This window comes from Desmodus rotundus, chromosome 11 (assembly GCF_022682495.2).
Source record: "Desmodus rotundus isolate HL8 chromosome 11, HLdesRot8A.1, whole genome shotgun sequence".
NCBI classification, from domain to species: domain Eukaryota; kingdom Metazoa; phylum Chordata; class Mammalia; order Chiroptera; family Phyllostomidae; genus Desmodus; species Desmodus rotundus.
This window is the reverse complement of record NC_071397.1, coordinates 100,198,258-100,215,268: the sequence shown is the minus strand read 5'-3', so window position 1 is coordinate 100,215,268 and position 17,011 is coordinate 100,198,258. Positions and strand designations below refer to the sequence as shown.

Sequence of the window (17,011 nt, the reverse complement as noted above, 5' to 3'; positions counted from 1 at the left end):
AACTGTATTATCAGGTTCCTGGTATACAAAACACTAGTAACTATTGTTCAATGAGTTTAAATAGATACTTTAAACAACTATTAACACAATACTGGGTTAGATTAAAAAAACAGAACTCTTCCTTTAAGAGGTTATTAATAACAAAGTGAAGACTACTTCTATTGTGTAATAATCACTATGCACTTATCTTAAAAATCTGACAAGTACTGTGTAATGTTTTTAGGGAATACGTCTCTCTTTGCTGATCCTTTAGTACTGGAGTACTAAGACAAATGTTTTTTGTGGTTTTTCCTGAACCCAGTCCCTCCGCACCCACTGCAGAGGTCAACTGCAATACACCGTGTAAACAAGGAGTGCTCTGGACGCCGTGTATTACTGAAGGTACGGAGAGTGTAAGAGGGTGGGGGAGTGGGATGAAACAAAGCTGGAGGGCTGGTGCCCACCAGACAAGGACAGGCTGGGAACGCTGTGGTGACCAGCTTTCGTTCTGACTATGCCAGGAAGCCAGCCCGTGAAACCTGCACCAGGAGTGGGATGCTGCTTGTTATTACACAGAAAGCCCCAGCTCCAACGAGGTATAGTACTGCCTGGACCTAGTCCAACAGCGGAAACAGAACCCGAGAGAATGAGGTAGATGAGGCAGTTAAAGAAGAGGGGAAGGAGTGGGGGCAGGGCGAGAATGGGAAGTGAAATGAAGGATGCAGGACCCCCAGGCCACTGATGCCATTTCCATAAGGATGGCAGTGGGCAGAGAAGGTCAGGCTGCAGTTTGGAAAGCCTTCTGTGTGACAGGGACATCAGCCACTCTGGGGTGGTGTGGAATGGGGGTGACTGGAGTTCAAGGTTGGCAGCCACTTACAGAGTGACCCCACTGGCAATGCTCCCTGGAGACACGCTCAGGGGACAAGAGTGCCCAAGAAGAATGCACTGGAGAGAAGATCACTCAAGAAAGTGTCTGCCTTTAGTGAAAGCTCTGAAGAGCAAGCATCAAGTGATCAAATAAATAATTGGCAAACTCATTACTTTTGTCCTGAACTCATTTATATTACTAAATACAGATCTTTGTACTGAAGTCTTGATTTCTCGCCAGCTTAACAGCTATTTTTCAGTAGAAGTTTGTGAAGTGAATTGGTCAGCAGTCAGTAAATGAATCTTGTAATCTCCACAAGTGGGTTGTAATTCCACAGAATCTGAATTCAGTGATCAAAGTATTTTATTTAAATAGAGTATACTGCCATCACCCACAGGTGAACTCATAAAATAAATATCACAAAGTAAATTCATAAATCTGTTGGCTAACTCAGAAATGTATTCTACAAAAAGTGGTTAAACGAAATAAGATGATGCTATATCAGTTTAAAGGCAAAACTTTAAAAAATGATTCAATTTACATTTAAAGTACACATTAAAGATGAAATGTTTCCCCCCACAAAAGCATTAAAGGTTGAGAGAATAAAAAAAGCAAACCACATATACTTATGTAATTCTGCACTATAAGATTCAGAGTAATTCTTATAAAGAAGGAGTCCATTATTCATAAGTGTGACTTTTGAAATTAAATTTTCAATACTCAGTTATCCAAAACAAAAGGAAATTAAGCCATAGGATGAGCCACCAAATAAGCTTATCTGAAACAATCTTAATATTAACAGTCTGAATCATTAGTACACTATTTCACAATGGTAGTATCTGAGTAATTTTACTAGTAAATATCACAACACTTCAAATGCCAGGCGAAATTAAATGTAAGGGTTATTAACATTACAGGCAAATTAAATCAAATAAGGAACATAGGGTTTTCTTAACTTTTTGCCGATTCAATTTCAGTGTTCACTAACACGAAGTGAACGGATTAAGAATGCTCTGCCTGCATGTGAGGAACATGGCGATACTGACCAACAATCAGGAGGCCGTGCAAACCCATTAAAGGGGCTCACGAAAGTAACTGAGCTGCAGCAAATACAGTGAGAAATCACTCACCTAGTTTCCTATCAAACAATTTTAATTCTTTAATAAATTTTAAATTAATTTTTGGGTTATCTGTGTAGAATATCATACATTTAACAGAAATACATATTTTTTAAAAATCAAAACGCATTATCCCAGCCAGCGAGCAGCTCATTTACTTAAGGGATAGAGATATTAATATTTAAGAATAAACACGTACAAGCAAAAAAAAAAAAAAAAAAGGATTACATGATAAATTCAATATAGTCTGAGGGATGTATGAAATACAAGATTAAACAGAAGAACTTGTTATACGAACTGCAAAACTATTGCTTAGGAAGTAGAGGGCACACCCCCCAAAAGAGATTTATCTTCTGGAGGGCAGGGCCCTTGTAGTACAGGCTTCACCTGCTAGGTGAGTGTTCTAGGAACCCATCTGGATCAGTGTACCAGATGGTGGTGTTATGAGAGGCTGCATTCAGCTTCAGTGAGGTTTTTTTTTTTTTTTTTTTTAAAGACTCAGTGCGTTTGCCCATTTCACGATGGGTGATTCATGAGCATACCTGCCCACATCACGCTGAGTGTTCAGCACTTTTTGACGAAAAACAGCGTGACCCTCGAGCCCCACCCTCCCTATTCATGTATCTTGCCTAGGTCGACATTTTTTTGTTTCCCTGGATATAAAAAAGTCCTCAAAGGGAAATGTTTTGCTGATGTGGAAGAGGTGACATAAAAAACGGCAGAAGCACCAAAAGGCATCAAAACTGGTGAATAAATTTAGCCCCGGCCGGTGTGGCTCAGTGGACTGCCAGCCTATTAACCAAAGGGTTGCTGGTTCAACTCCTGGATGGGGCACATGCCTGGGTTTTGGGCCAGGTTCCCAGCTGAGGGAGTACGAGAGGCAGCTGATCGATGTATCTCTCTCTCCCTGTCTTTCTCCCTCCCTTCCTCTCTCTAAATATGAATAAATTAAATATTTTTAAAAAACTGACAAGTTCACAAACTGTTTTGAGCAGTGGAAAAAAAGTCTTGATAGTTGTAATGCACGAAAAAGACAGTACTTTGAAGGTGACTAAAGTTAAAATATGTCAAGAATACATATACAATTTTTTATAAATAAATTGTGTTTTGGGACCACTCTTGTAAACACATACTGCCCTATTATTTTAGGCCCAGAATCTGTTTTTAAAATATTTGCAACACCACAAACTTTAGCCTATCGAAAATGTCAATCTAGACAACATTTTATGTGTAGAGAAACTACTCCTCAATGGATCCTTGTAAGAATCAAAAGGACGATGGTTTTCATACTGAGTGTATTTGCGAGAGCTTGCTCAATCACCCAAGACAAGGCCCATTTCATTAGGATCACCAAGGGGCTTCACCAAACAGCTCCACAGGTGGGGGGAAGCCACCCTGCTGGTTTTTAAAGCCCTACCCCCTGCCAGACAGCATCTGGGCTAGACTGAAAGTCCAGAGAGCTCACACAGCTCTCAGTGATCTGTATGATGTTGGTATGGCAGCGACCGAAGCCTTAAAGACCACATACACCTTGTCATACTTCCGCATACATCCATATGGATTGCTCTCCAAAGGTATAGAACTTCTAATTGATTGTGAAAATTCTAGTTGGAACGATGCTATTGTGGCTGCCCCAATGCAGAATAAACAACAAGCCACAATATGAACTGGAGTATAAAACGGTATTGATTTAGAATCACATTAAACTTTATTTAGCATTGTCCCTGTTTGCAAAAAAAAAAAAAAAAAAAGTAATCAGTACATGTCAATTTCTGCACAGGTTTTTCTCACACCATGTTTCCTATAGCAGTGAACACCCGCCCACTCCTGCCCGCACACATGGTAAACAACTTGGGAGGCCACTTGGATCCCAGGGGTTCACGAGCTCTCTAGTAAGAACATCCATGATGGTCTTTTAGAAAATCTTCTCTGTCACTGGGTTAAGTTTTATTAATTTACTATAGGATTTTAATCAGACTACTTTGATAAGCAATTGTACATTAAGGAGTAAAGATTAATATATAAACAATATATTTATTGTACTTTTAATAATACTGTATATCTTCTCATCTGAATCTATCATTTGGCATACCTGTAATGCCTTGTGAAACATTTTTGTTTCTCATCTATATTTTCAGGCCACGAAAATCAGCAACAACCAAATGATTACTTTCTTATGAAACTGTAACCTAAGGGCTTGAAAATGTTAATAGACTTCCACATAGACCTTATTTTATTTATTACAAGAGAGTATTTTACAAATATTCTCAAAGTTTTAAGTACTTAAATCTCACTAAGAGTTTTTCTTTCTGGAGGGCACAGAAACCACTAGCGCAGGAAATAGGGCCCTGGCTGCTGTCTTGAGGAGTGGCTGCGGGGGTGGGTGGTGCTGGCCCCACCTCTGGCATTAAGGGAGCAGCAGCTCATTAGGAGGTCTCACACTGAGACCAGTTCTCCTAAGAGACAGGGAAGGCTGATGCTCCCTCTAAAATATTTGCCTGCAACCTGTATAATCTACTTTGTGAGCTGAGTACTCTGTTTTTCCCAAAACTCTAAATGTTCATCTAACTTTGTGAGACAAATATGACAAGTGTGAAGATACAGACTTATTACACGTACTGAGAAAAATGAGAGTAAACATCAGGTTAAGGTTTATTAAAACAAAGAATCATTTTACTAGAATCATTTGAAGATATATTTAATTTAGGGAGGGAAGTTAGATGTAGAGTTGTCTCTTCTCTTCCCTCCCGAGATTCAGAACAAAATATCTTTTCTTCATTAGGCCTATGTCACTCTATTTGGTGAAAAGGCAAGCCTTGGGAATGGACTGGCAGCTTGAAAGCATGGACTGGCCTGCTTCGTAGCCCTGCCTCCATGAGAAGCAGCCAGGACTGGCTCCTTGCAAACCTGTAATTTATGAGTTTATTCAAACCTGCCAAATTGCTTTAAGTCAATGCCTCTCACATTTAAAAATTCTCGTGGCAACTCATCAAGTTTGGCAGCCGGGCAAACCCAAATTCAATCCTTTTATCCTGCAGCTAAACCACTGCAATGGTAATTCTGCTCTGACACTCTGAAGGGCCTGCTAATTGCTGTCCTCTGGGTCCCTAGACAGATTCCCATTCAGATCAGAAGGGCTGTGCAAGGTGAGAAAGGCAGAGACACCTTTCTTTACATGAGAGATGGTCTCTCATAACACAGCTCTATCAAGCAACCAGGGCGTTTCAACTAGATGTCTTTTAAAACCTTGCCTTCCTTCTTCCCCAATAAAATGAAAAGGAGGCCAATAATACCATACATTTCAATTACTAATACCTTGGTCAAGCACTAAATGCAGAGCTACCAGTTCTGTAAAAAATCCAGTTAAAAATCTTTAACCATAAGACTAGTATCTCTAGTGTCAGTATCTCTCTTCCTAACTTACTTTTTACCTATTTTTATGTATTTTCAGGTTATAATCAAAACACAATTAACTGAGTCAAATGAATATGGCATTAGACAGAAATGAATGTTGAGAAACATGAAAAGCAAACTTAAAAAATATTTTGTGATGGATCTCCTCTCTACTACTCTCTCAAATTTTGATGACCTTGACTTCTGCAGTTTTTAAACAACTAAATTAAAATTATTTTTGTTTTGAAAATATCTTCAAATTTCATACTATTCCTTGAAATAACTGGCAACAACCTTAAATTTCAAACCCCCCATCTGGAAATTTGACAGAATCTTTCAGATCGATTATTTAGTTAACATTACTGAACTCTATGTATATAAATGCTTTCATAAAGAGATCAGCTATACATTCAAAACTGACTCATGCCCTAGCTGGTATGGTTCAGTAGATTGAATGCCAGCCTACAAACTAATAGGTCCCCGGTTCAATTCCCTGTCAGGGAATTCCCAGGGCACATGCCTGGGTTGCAGGCTAGGTCCACATGCTAGAGGCAACTGATTGATGTTTCTCTCGTACATGGAAGTTTCTCTCCCTCTCTTCCTCCTTCCCCCCTCTATAAAAATAAATAAATAAAATCTTTAAAAAAACCACTGACTCATGTTCAAGTTCTCAAACACCTATAAGTACACTTAAAGAGAAAATGAAAGACCAAACAAAAAGACATAATTATACCTACCATAAAGTACAGAAGCCTCAAATAAAACACTCCCAATTCTCTGGGAATGGCAGCACCCTGGGTGCCCACGGCTGTCCTCAAATACGATACCATAATACCGTGAGTAATTCCAGCTGCTCATTTAACCTTTCCAGGACAGTATTCTACCTCACCAGAAACCTTCTACCTCACTCCTATGGAGAGGGAAGAAAAATTAACGGCGAGAAGAGGACATTTAGGGAAGTATCTCGCACCTCTACGTTCTCAGTCTTCCTATCAAAATAGTCCAGCACAGTATCCCCCTACTTCTACTTCTTGTGCTTTTAGGTTCTTTGGAGAAGATCAGAAAAAACCATAGAATGCACATCCATAAGGTCCTAACTAATGAATACAAAAAATAGCATGTATTGTTTTCTAACTCACTGAAATGAGGACTGAAAGAGAAATGGTATTTAAGACTTCAGATGGTAGGTGCCAACCCACAGTGGGTGATTAAGGAGAGAGAGTGTGTGTGTGTGTGTGTGTGTGTGTGTGTGTTGGGGAGTGGGGCAATGTACAATGTTTTAGTAGCATTAATATGTGGTTTTCATAATTTCCTTGTTTATTATGCCACTGAAAACAAAAGCATATATTGAGATCAAAACTAGCAATGAGAATTTCTGTAAGTAGGGAATAGAACTACTACTTTCTTTCGGTGAGTGCATCCATCCTGTGACCAGGAACTGAAGCAGTAACTGATATGGTCAAAGATGTAGTTGAAGTAATCAGTCTATGTACCATATAAGAAAATAAGAGGAAAAGAGGAAACATGTGTCTTGTACTTCTACATAATTAAAATAATAACTATGACCTTCCAGGGACTTCTAAGGCAATTGAGCAATAATAACCCTATTTTACAAATAAAGACAGTCCATCGCCATGATTTGTGTAAATCTTATTGCATCTGTCATCACTTTTAATAACCTCAAATGCACAACTTGTCATCCCTAAAATGCATATACACTAATCCTCTCTGTCTCTGTGAATCTGTACCTTGAACTTCTAGTTCAAGTCTCTCACCAAACCACGTAAGATCTTCTCCCCTAAGCACCCAGCTCACCTTGCTTGTTTCCTATGAACCCCTCTAGCATTCTCTGTGACACTGACTGCCACCTATGTACTGCTTGGATACTATCTGCTTGAAAATGTGCTGCAAAACAGAACTGCAATTGTGGGGGAAAAAAAACAGACTTCAAGTTTAATACAAGGGGGAAAGCTGCCATTATACAAAAAACGAGTGAAATCTTTTACTGATGCCAAACCCTGGCCATATAGGTTGTGTATGCTAAACAAACATTAAATATAATACTTGGCAATGCACATGAGTACACCAAATTAGTTTGCATTTCAGTGAGATCAAGGAGAACACACTAGTGTGGATATTTTTACAATGAATGAATGGAGATCTTCAGACACCTCTTTCAGTAATTAACACAACTAGGGGAAAAAACAGATTAAGGAGAAGAGAAGATCTGAATATTTTTCAACCACCTTCACTTAAATGACATTTACACTGCACATTCACAACTACTGCAGAATATATGTGCTTTTAAGTGTACATGGGATTCACCAAAACAGACCACATGCTGGACTATAAAATCCTAAATAGATTCAAAAGGACTAAAATGTTATAGAATACAATTTTTTGTGCAGAACAGAATTAAATTACAGATCAGTCACAGTAAGACAGAGAAGTCCCCAAATATTTGGAAAAATTTGCTAATAATCCATGCGTTAATGAAGAAATCATGGAAGAAATTAGAAAATACGTTGAACTAAATGGTAATTAAGATACAGTATTATTTGGGGGGATGCAGCTAAAACATTATTCAGATTGAAACTTAAACCTTTAAAAGACAGGTCTCAGAAGTAAAAAAGAAAGGTCTCAAATCACTAATCTTCCACCTTTAAGAAGAGTGATAATAATATTGCACCAAAATCAGGTAGAACTATAAAAGGGGAAATAAAAAAAAAATTAAAAAGTAACACACAGAGAAAATCAACAAAAACAAAAGCTGGTTCTTAGACAAGATTGATAAAATTAATAAAGCTCTCCGAGGCAGAATGATCAACAGAAACAAGAACGAACGGGACAGGGAGTGCTGCTACAGACTCGAACGACCTTGGGATAAAAAGGGAAGGTCATGAACAGCTGCATGGCAGAAACCATAGCAACTTAGATGACATAGATAAACTCCCTGAAAAATGTAAAAACAAGAAAATAATCATAAGGGCTCAATACTTTACAAATAAATTAAACCTGTAATTAAAAGCTTTCCCACAAAAATATAAAAGGAGGTAAGCTCTACAGACTAGAATATTTGTCTTATAAAAGATTCCCAACATATACAGAAAACTGTTATATTGGGTTGGCCAAAAAGTCTGTATGGTTTTTTCCATAAAATAAAAGACATCTTTTTTCATTTTCACCAATAACTTTATTGATTTGGATATTCTGAGTGTGCTGGCTCTCCCTCGTGTCCCATGGGGTGGAATGTTGATTATCCTCCATTAGTATGTTGACTCAATCACTGTCAACTCCAACTGGTCTGCCCGACCGTGGAGCATTACCCAGCAAGAAATCTCCAGCATGAAACATCGCAAACCACTCTGACATGTTCCATCAGTCACAGCACCTTCTCCACACACAGCACAAACCTTTTTTTTTTGCATTTCAGTTGTGTTTTTACCTTTCTTGAAATAATAAGGCACAATATGCGGAAAATGTTACATATTTTCTTACATTTTCAATATCAAAATGGCTACACAAAAATTCACCAATACTGATGAGTTCTTTAAATGTACACTTACATAACAGCTGTCACAATACAACCCAACAAAATTGTTTGGAATGAAGTTAAAAACAACTAAGTGCTACCAGAGCCATCTTGTGAAAAAAGCCAAATGAACTTCTTGGCCAACCCAATTAACTCAGTAAAAAAGAAGACAATAAAATAGATTTAAACAGATACTTCATGAAGAAAGATATATGAACTGCCAAAAGGCACACAAAAGGATGCTCAACCTCATGTCTTCAGAGAAATGGATATTGAACTGCTAGGACTATATCCTAAGAACCCTGAAACACCAGTCCAAAAGAACCTATGCACTCCAATGTTCATAGCATAGCAGCATAATTTACAATAGCCAAGTACTGGAAGCAACCCAAGTGCCCATCAGTAAATGGATGGATCAAAAAACTATGGTATATCTACACAATGGAATTCTACACAGCAGAAAGAAAGGAGCTCCCACCCTTTGCGACAGCATGGATGGAACTGGAGAGCATTATGCTAACTGAAATAAACCAGGTGGTGGAAGACAAATGCCATATGATCTCACCATTAACAGGAACCTAATCAACAAAATGAACAAGCAAGCAAAGTATAGCCAAAGACACTGAAATTGAGAACAGGCTGACAGTGATCAGAAGGGAGAGGGAAGGGGATAATGGGGAAAAAGGGCGAACGCTTTACAGAACAATTATAAAGGACATATGGACAACAACAAGGGGGGCTGGAAATGGGGGAGGGAGGTGGGGAGGGTTGGGGGAAGAAGGCAGAAAACTACTTGAACAACAATAAAAAAAAAGATGCATTACATCTCTCTCTCTAAAAAAAAAAAGTAAATAAAATAAAGTAATTTCTCTGGTTAAAAAAAAAAAAAAAAAAGAAATGGAAACCACAACAGGGGAGAGGATAAACAAACTGTGGCCTATCGACTCAGTGGAATACTAATTGTCAATGAAAGGGACAACCCACTGATACATGCAACAGCATGAATGAACCTCAAAAAAAGCCATGCTGATTCCAGGCACAAAATAAGTTCCCTTTATAGGGAATTCAGAACAGGTAAACTGCACATATACAAAAGCTGACCTCACACAACCAAACTGGAAGGGTGGGTGCCAGCGGCTAGGAGGTGAGGGGAAGAGGACGAGAGATGCCGGTCACAGGGTGCAAACATTCAATAAGCAATGAATGAATCATGGGGAACCAACATTCAGCACGGTGATGACAATTACTGATACTGTATTGTGTTCTTGAAATTTGCTAAGAGAGTACATCTTAAAAAATGGTAACTATGTGAGGTGATGGATATGTTACCTATTTCACAATTTCTATTGTTTATCAAATCATCATGTTCTATAATTTTTGTCAATGATAGGTCAATAAAACTGAAAAAAATCAAGTTTTGAGACTATAAGGGAAGAAAAGGCAAAAGTAACCGCAGTACTTGTCTGGGGGCAGTGGGAGCAAGGTCGTTAATTGATAGAAAGAGTAAGAGAACGTTTGGGATGACAGGAATCTTGATGGAATAGTGATTATAACTTCATACAGATTCAAAACTCAAAACTCTATACTTAAAATGAACAGGTTTCATTGTATATTTAAAAAGGAATGGGAAAAAAAATCTTAAGAGGAGTTTTCTTTCTTCATGTCTTGAAAATACCTCCACTAGAAAAAATAATGTAGCCCTGGCTGGTGTGGCTCAGTGGACTGAGCACTGGCCTAAGAACCAAAGGGTCAATAGTTCAATCCCCAGTCCAGGACACATGCCTGGGTTGCAGGCCAGGTCCCCATTGGGGGGCATGCAAGAGGCAACCACACATTGATGTCTCTTCCCCTCTTTGTCCCTCCCTTCCTGTCTCTAAAAATAAATAAATAAAATCTTAAAAAAAAAGAAAGAAATGTAGCTTAACTGTATTTAAATCAGACCTGACAGTTCCCACATTATTTCTCAGATTATCTCTAGAACACTAAATGAAGTATTCTCAGAAAAGATTTTGATGGACAATTAAATTTGGAAATGGTTCCTACCAGAGGTTCACAACCCTTCCTACCACACTAAAGGCTTTCTTTACCCAATGAAAAAACGTCTCACAGAATCCAGTTAGGGAAATGCCCACTGCTCTAAGGATCTCACATTAAATAGTTTTCTGTGCTCCACAGCCCTAAAACACAGTCAACCTGGAGTACGTATCTGTTAATCTGAACATAACACCAGCACAGCTACACTTGGATAGGCAACAGGCATCTCAGATGTTCTAGGTCCAAAACTAAACTCCTAACAATCCCCTCAGTCTTATCCTACTAATACCATCTTCATCAAGGTAATAACATTATATCCTTCCAGTTGTTAAGGCTAAAAACTTTGATGTCATTCTTGATTCACTGCTTTCTAACACCCCGCAGACAGCCCATTAGCAAAACCTGCCAGCTTCACTTTAAAAAACATACTAAGAATCAGACCATGCTTCGCCTGGGCCACTATGGCTACCTTGGCCCCACCCATCATCATCCCCCATTTGGATTAATGCCAGAGGCCAGAAACTGGCAAACTTTGTTTGTAATGAGCCAGACAGTAAATGGCTTTTCTGGGCATAAGATCTATGCTGCAGTTACTTAACTCCTCCACAGAAATGCACAAGCAGCCACAGACACTGTAAATGAATTAAGCATGGCTGTGTTTCAGTCACATTTGTTAATGAATAATGGAATTTGAATTTCATATAAAGTGCTATTTTCCTTTAAAATACAAATTGTATGAATTTTTTTAAAGTTTCTTTTAAAATCTATTTTTACCTTTTAATATTCAAAGACAAATAATTTTAGAACAAAAATGGTGGTTAGAGGACATTTGCTCCATTCTCACTGTGTAAATGAGAAAACAGACACAGAGAAGTTTGCTTACTTTCTGAAAGACAGCTACCGTATTTTGCCATGTATAATGCTACCGTATTTTGCCATGTATAATGCGCACCCACGCTCTAGCACTATGCATGTATAGTGCACACTCTCAGTACTACCCATCTGTCATGCGCATCCTTATTTTTCCCTCAAAAATTTGGGCAAAAAGTGTGCATTATAGCACAGTAGATTTCTAATTGAATGTTCTTTTCCACGTTAACAACTTTTAGAACTAAAGTAGCTTACAGAATGATTAGAATAATCTAATAGGTCAGTAAGAGTTTTTAATTATTAGAAAACTGCCTATTTAATGTACTAGGCGAAATCATTTGTTTAGTTATATGAGCTGAATATTTTCAGTTATATACAACATAAAAAGCGCTTAATGTTAAGTTACTTTTGTTCTGATCATCGGCCTAACAGCCCACTATGCTTAGGAAAAAAAATCCTTTTCTATAAATTTTTACAATACTGCACAATTATTTTTAAAAAGGAGAAAAAGTACATGGTTTAACAGTATACATTTACAGGTTTTAGTTTATATTTAAGTTGTTTATATTCCTTATAAGACCTATCAAACAGAATTTACATGGAATTACTTTCTTACAAGGAGTTAATTCTGTTAGTTAAATGGGAACTTTTATAATTTTTAAGTTTACTTGTAGAATACACTACCTGGAAATAGAGAACAGTAGACCTCCTCATTTATGTAAATGTCAACAAATTTCTGTTAGAATATTAACAGTAGTCCTAGTTTTTTTCAATAAAGTTAGAGCCCATATTTCCATATATTTTACTAATATAAAAATTTTAATGTCTTAGAAAACCAATAATTTACTTTTATTTTCTGATGGAAAAGATGTTATTCTGGTAGGAGCTCAAACATCATTTCTGAAGTTATGACAGGTTTCTACAACCATGAGGAAAAGATAAAAGGGGATGTGGATTGGGCAGGCTAGATGGCAAAAGTGAAAATGGAGGGGAGGGAGGGAGGATGAGAACACAAAGGTGCCTGGCACACTAGTAAAAGTGACCTCTTCCTTTTGTAAAAACAAACAAACATACATATATACATTTGGTCACGCCATGGGGATATTTCACAATGGGACATTAGCCTTTCTATGGGAGACGGCGGTGTGCCAGGAGAGCACGTGGAACCCACAGGCAACTCAAGGCGCTGCTACTAACGCGGCTCACCCGACGGAAGTATCAGGCGTAGACTTCTGTACGCTCATTACTTGCACACGGAAAAACTGTTCCATAAAAGAAGGAAAGCTTCCATCACCCTGCTTATGCTTTACCGTGTAACAAACAGAGTGATTCAAGAGTAACGACACTTTGGAAAAGTAGGCCGCTGAGTTTGCTCCCTCACTAAAAATGAACAGGCTTTCCCATGTATAGATATAAGCACATTGTCTGTTTGTTTATGTATTAAAGAAGTTACAGATTATTGTTGTATTTTAAAAATAAAATTTCTAACAACTAAAACACTGTTTATTACAATAACCTTACAATAATTTAAAATTAAACTGAAAAAGGGGCTGGAGCCCAAATCTAAGATTGGAAACTGTTACTTACTGCAGGTACCAGTAACTTTTTCACTTCTTCAACAGCTCTCTTCAGTTTGATCTCTGCTCTGTTTTGAGCGTCCTCCACAGTAATCAGTACATGTAAATCTTCATTGAGATGCTCCCAGTTGGGCTTGCCTCTGTTTTGTTCCTCCTAAAAAGTTTACAAAAATCACTATTACAAATTTTTCTTTTAAAAAAGAAAGCATATTTTTCACAATACTAATCTGCTGTCAATTATTTAAGCTATGTTTGTTATTTTTCTATGATGACATTATAAATATTTTGAATTATTTTCCTCACAAAACAATCCAGTGTGTCACAGCTAATTCAACACATACTTGTGAAGCATGTACTGTGTACCAAGACTGCAGCCAGAGGCCCAGGATGTGACAGTGAGCAAGGCCACCCTGCCCCGTTGTGCTCTTCTGTCCTAAGAAATTCGTCTGTGGTGCCATCCTTAGGTTGTTGTGAAAAGCAGGCTGTTACTTCTATAGGAAGTCATAGGGTTACTGGTAATTTAAGTTTGTCATTATCAAGGTCACACAGCTAATAACTTGCCAATTTAGGATCTCCATCAAAGTTATGGAAACTCAAATTCAGTGATCTTTTCATTTTGTTACAATTACTTTTTAATAACACTGACTGAATTCAACATTAAGTAAATATTTTATAAAAAGACATTATATGAGAGAAATGTCATCTGTTTTAAGTATTTCAAGTAGAATTTGTGAAGCTATTTTGTTATAATTGCAGTAAGAAAAACTACCTTTCCACCATTAGCTTACTTAAAAAAGAGTGAACTGTAAGGTTACTCTTTATCTGTACCTACCCACAAGTACTAGTTTAATAGAGAATGTCTACACTCCCTTTCCTTGAGGTGCTCAAGCACCCTTGCGAGGAAAGCTCTGGCCTGGAAACACGGTGGAGCTACAAAGAGGCTGAGGAGCAGAGCTGGCCACGTGCATGTCCCTTTCACCTAAGATACAATCATGCCAGACCTGCCTCTTGAATTAAGTTTTAGAGATAATATATTTATAAATAACTTATAATGTATAACTTTAAAATATAATTTTTAATATTAAACAATGAGAATATAAACTTATTTTAAATATAAAAGTGGTATGATAAATGCACCTGTCTCAGAGCAAGGTACCACATAAGCAATAAATAATACCACTTGTAGGTCTCTATTACTAAATTGTAAGATTCCAATCAAAGAGAACTGTTATATGAAACAGCTTTCTGCTACAACTTGCATGTTTGACAGGCCACACTAGGAAAAAAAAACATCTATGTAGAGCTTAGCCAATAAAAACAGGAATAAGTTGTAACTTCTGCCTTTATTTCTGTTCAAATCATTATTATGAAAATGCATCCAAATGTTGTGAGGGGAAGTGAGAAACCAGGCAAAGCACAACACCTATGGAAGGTCACTCATGTGCTTCCAAAGAGTGAACTCAGAGTCACCGCAGTGTGCTCACAGGTGTGAAATTGGGTTTCTTAAAATTTCAAGGGCAACAGCAATAGTCAATGCCCCAGAACAAAGATCAAGAATACTCACATAAATACAAATAACTGCCTCACAAGTAGCACTATCTGGCACCAAATCAGAAATTACCAGCCAGGCAAAGCAGCACAAAAACATAACATACAACAAAAATATTAATCGAAACCAAACCGACACAGATGTTATCATTAATTAAAAATGACAGTAAAGTCTAGTGTATGTGCGCATGTCTGTCTGAGAGAGAGAGACACTAATGCATAAAGATACTGATACAAAAAGAACTGAGAAATATTTGTAATTCAAAATATTTTAGGAAGGCCTAAGAATGAAAACTAAAATTGTAAGTGACTTACCACAGAAACTTTTATGCATTGAGAAGACAAAACCAGATTTTAAAAGGGAAGGATATTTACTTACATGACATAAACAGAACAAAATTTTGGTATAATTTTACTTTATGCTTTATTAAAGGAATAAATTTATGAGTTGCAAAATGCCTTGGTAAATTTATACTCAATTCCACAACTTAAGTACCAATTAAAAACACTTATACATAGGACAATGACACCTCAGTCCCCTTGAAAGTAGGCACTTTGGGACCTCACACAGTTCTCCCAGTCACCATCAGCAGCCCTGTCGTAGTTGCCTGAATCTCACTGATGGCTGAAATCTCTTCCCTTTCAAAGGTGATTTTAGTTTTGGGAAAAGCCAGAAGTCCCAGGGCACCAAATCTGGGCTGTAGAGGGGCTGAGTCACCTGGGTGATTTGATGTTTCACCAAAGAACTCTGCACGAGATGTGATGCATGAGCGGGCGTGTTGTTGTGATGAAGCTGCCAATCACCAGTAGTTGCCCATAGCTGCAGCCTTCTGAATCATCCGAATAGTTTCCATGAAGGAATGTTCAAGCTCAACACAAAATTGGATGCAGATTCGTTGCTTGACTCTCTCACTCATTTTGAATGCAATGGCCACACGGCAACACAAGCTCACTCAGCAGCATCTGCCACCCCCACCGACTAGTACAGTGAAGTCGTCATTGTTCACGCACGAGCATTCCAGTCCACTCTCCTTGCCTGCCAGGTTACACTGATGTCACACAAACCATTCTTGTTATATTGACAATGGCTGGACTTTTCCTGGAAGGACTTCATATAGTAGAGTTTAAAATGTGCAAAATCATAAAGAAGAAGAAAATGAGAAACAATTTAGAAACTAGAAAGCAGATAGCTAAGTTAAGGAGGGACTTAGCCCAACCCAAGTGAGAAGGAATCAATTTACACTGCAGACTGCCCCCACCCCCCATTCCCCAGAAAGGCAAGAAAAAATGGCAGCAATGAGGCAAGGAGGGGGGAAGGCTGAGACTGAAATTCTGACACTGAATTCTCACTAAAGAGCTGCTGGATCTCCACATCTCTGCCCCCAAAGAGCTGCCTATCTAGCACTGCCTAGTTCTTGGCAAGACTAGAAATGTATTCCTAAAGAGTTCCACTTTCTGGAGCTCCCCTTGTACACTGAAGCATGAGGTGTTCAGTCTTCTCCGTCACTCTACACCCACAGCAAGGACTGCCAGCCCACTCACTGAGGGCAGGTGATTGGCAGACCTTTCTATGGGGTCTAACCAGCCCCAAAAACAAAAGAACGAAAGCAACCCCTGAGCAGGAAAGAACTGAAAAATCTCCAGAGTTAAGAAAAAATACTGCATCCTTAAAACTAGTAGAAAATGCTCTTAAAAGAATTAAAAACATATTGGATTGGTCAAAAAATTCATTTGGTTTTAAGTAAAAATAAAAGATATTTTCATTTTTATCTGTAACTTTATTGAACAATGCAGTCACTGTTTTGTTCCAGTACCTTCTCCATCTTTCAGGCAACTTCAGAGTTCCATCGTCCCAAAACTTTATCTTTTTGAGCAAAGAACTGTTCCAGGTGTCTTTTGCAGTCTTCCAGGGAATTGAAATTTTTTCCATGAAGAAAATTTTATAAAGACCCAAATAAATGGAAATCTGAAGGTACAATGTCTGGTGGATATGGCAGATGAACCAGAACTTCCCAACCAGGATGTAACGGATTTTGCCATCAAAGAAACATGTGGTCTTGCATTATCCTGATGGAAGATTATGCGTTTT

General features: G+C 38.0%; 1 protein-coding gene across 7 annotated transcripts in view; it reads right to left on the bottom strand.

The window, feature by feature from the left end:
• QKI (QKI, KH domain containing RNA binding) overlaps positions 1 to 17,011 on the bottom strand; it is a 148,405-nt gene that overhangs the window by 29,172 nt on the left and 102,222 nt on the right. For all 7 annotated transcript variants that reach the window (XR_008425598.2, XM_053914228.2, XM_053914229.2 and 4 more), the window contains exon 4: positions 13,385 to 13,528. Coding sequence is in view for 6 of the 7 variants with exons in the window: in XM_053914228.2 (XP_053770203.1) it covers positions 13,385 to 13,528 (144 nt within the window). In the remaining variant the exon portion in view is untranslated. The remainder of the gene's footprint in view (positions 1 to 13,384; positions 13,529 to 17,011) is intronic.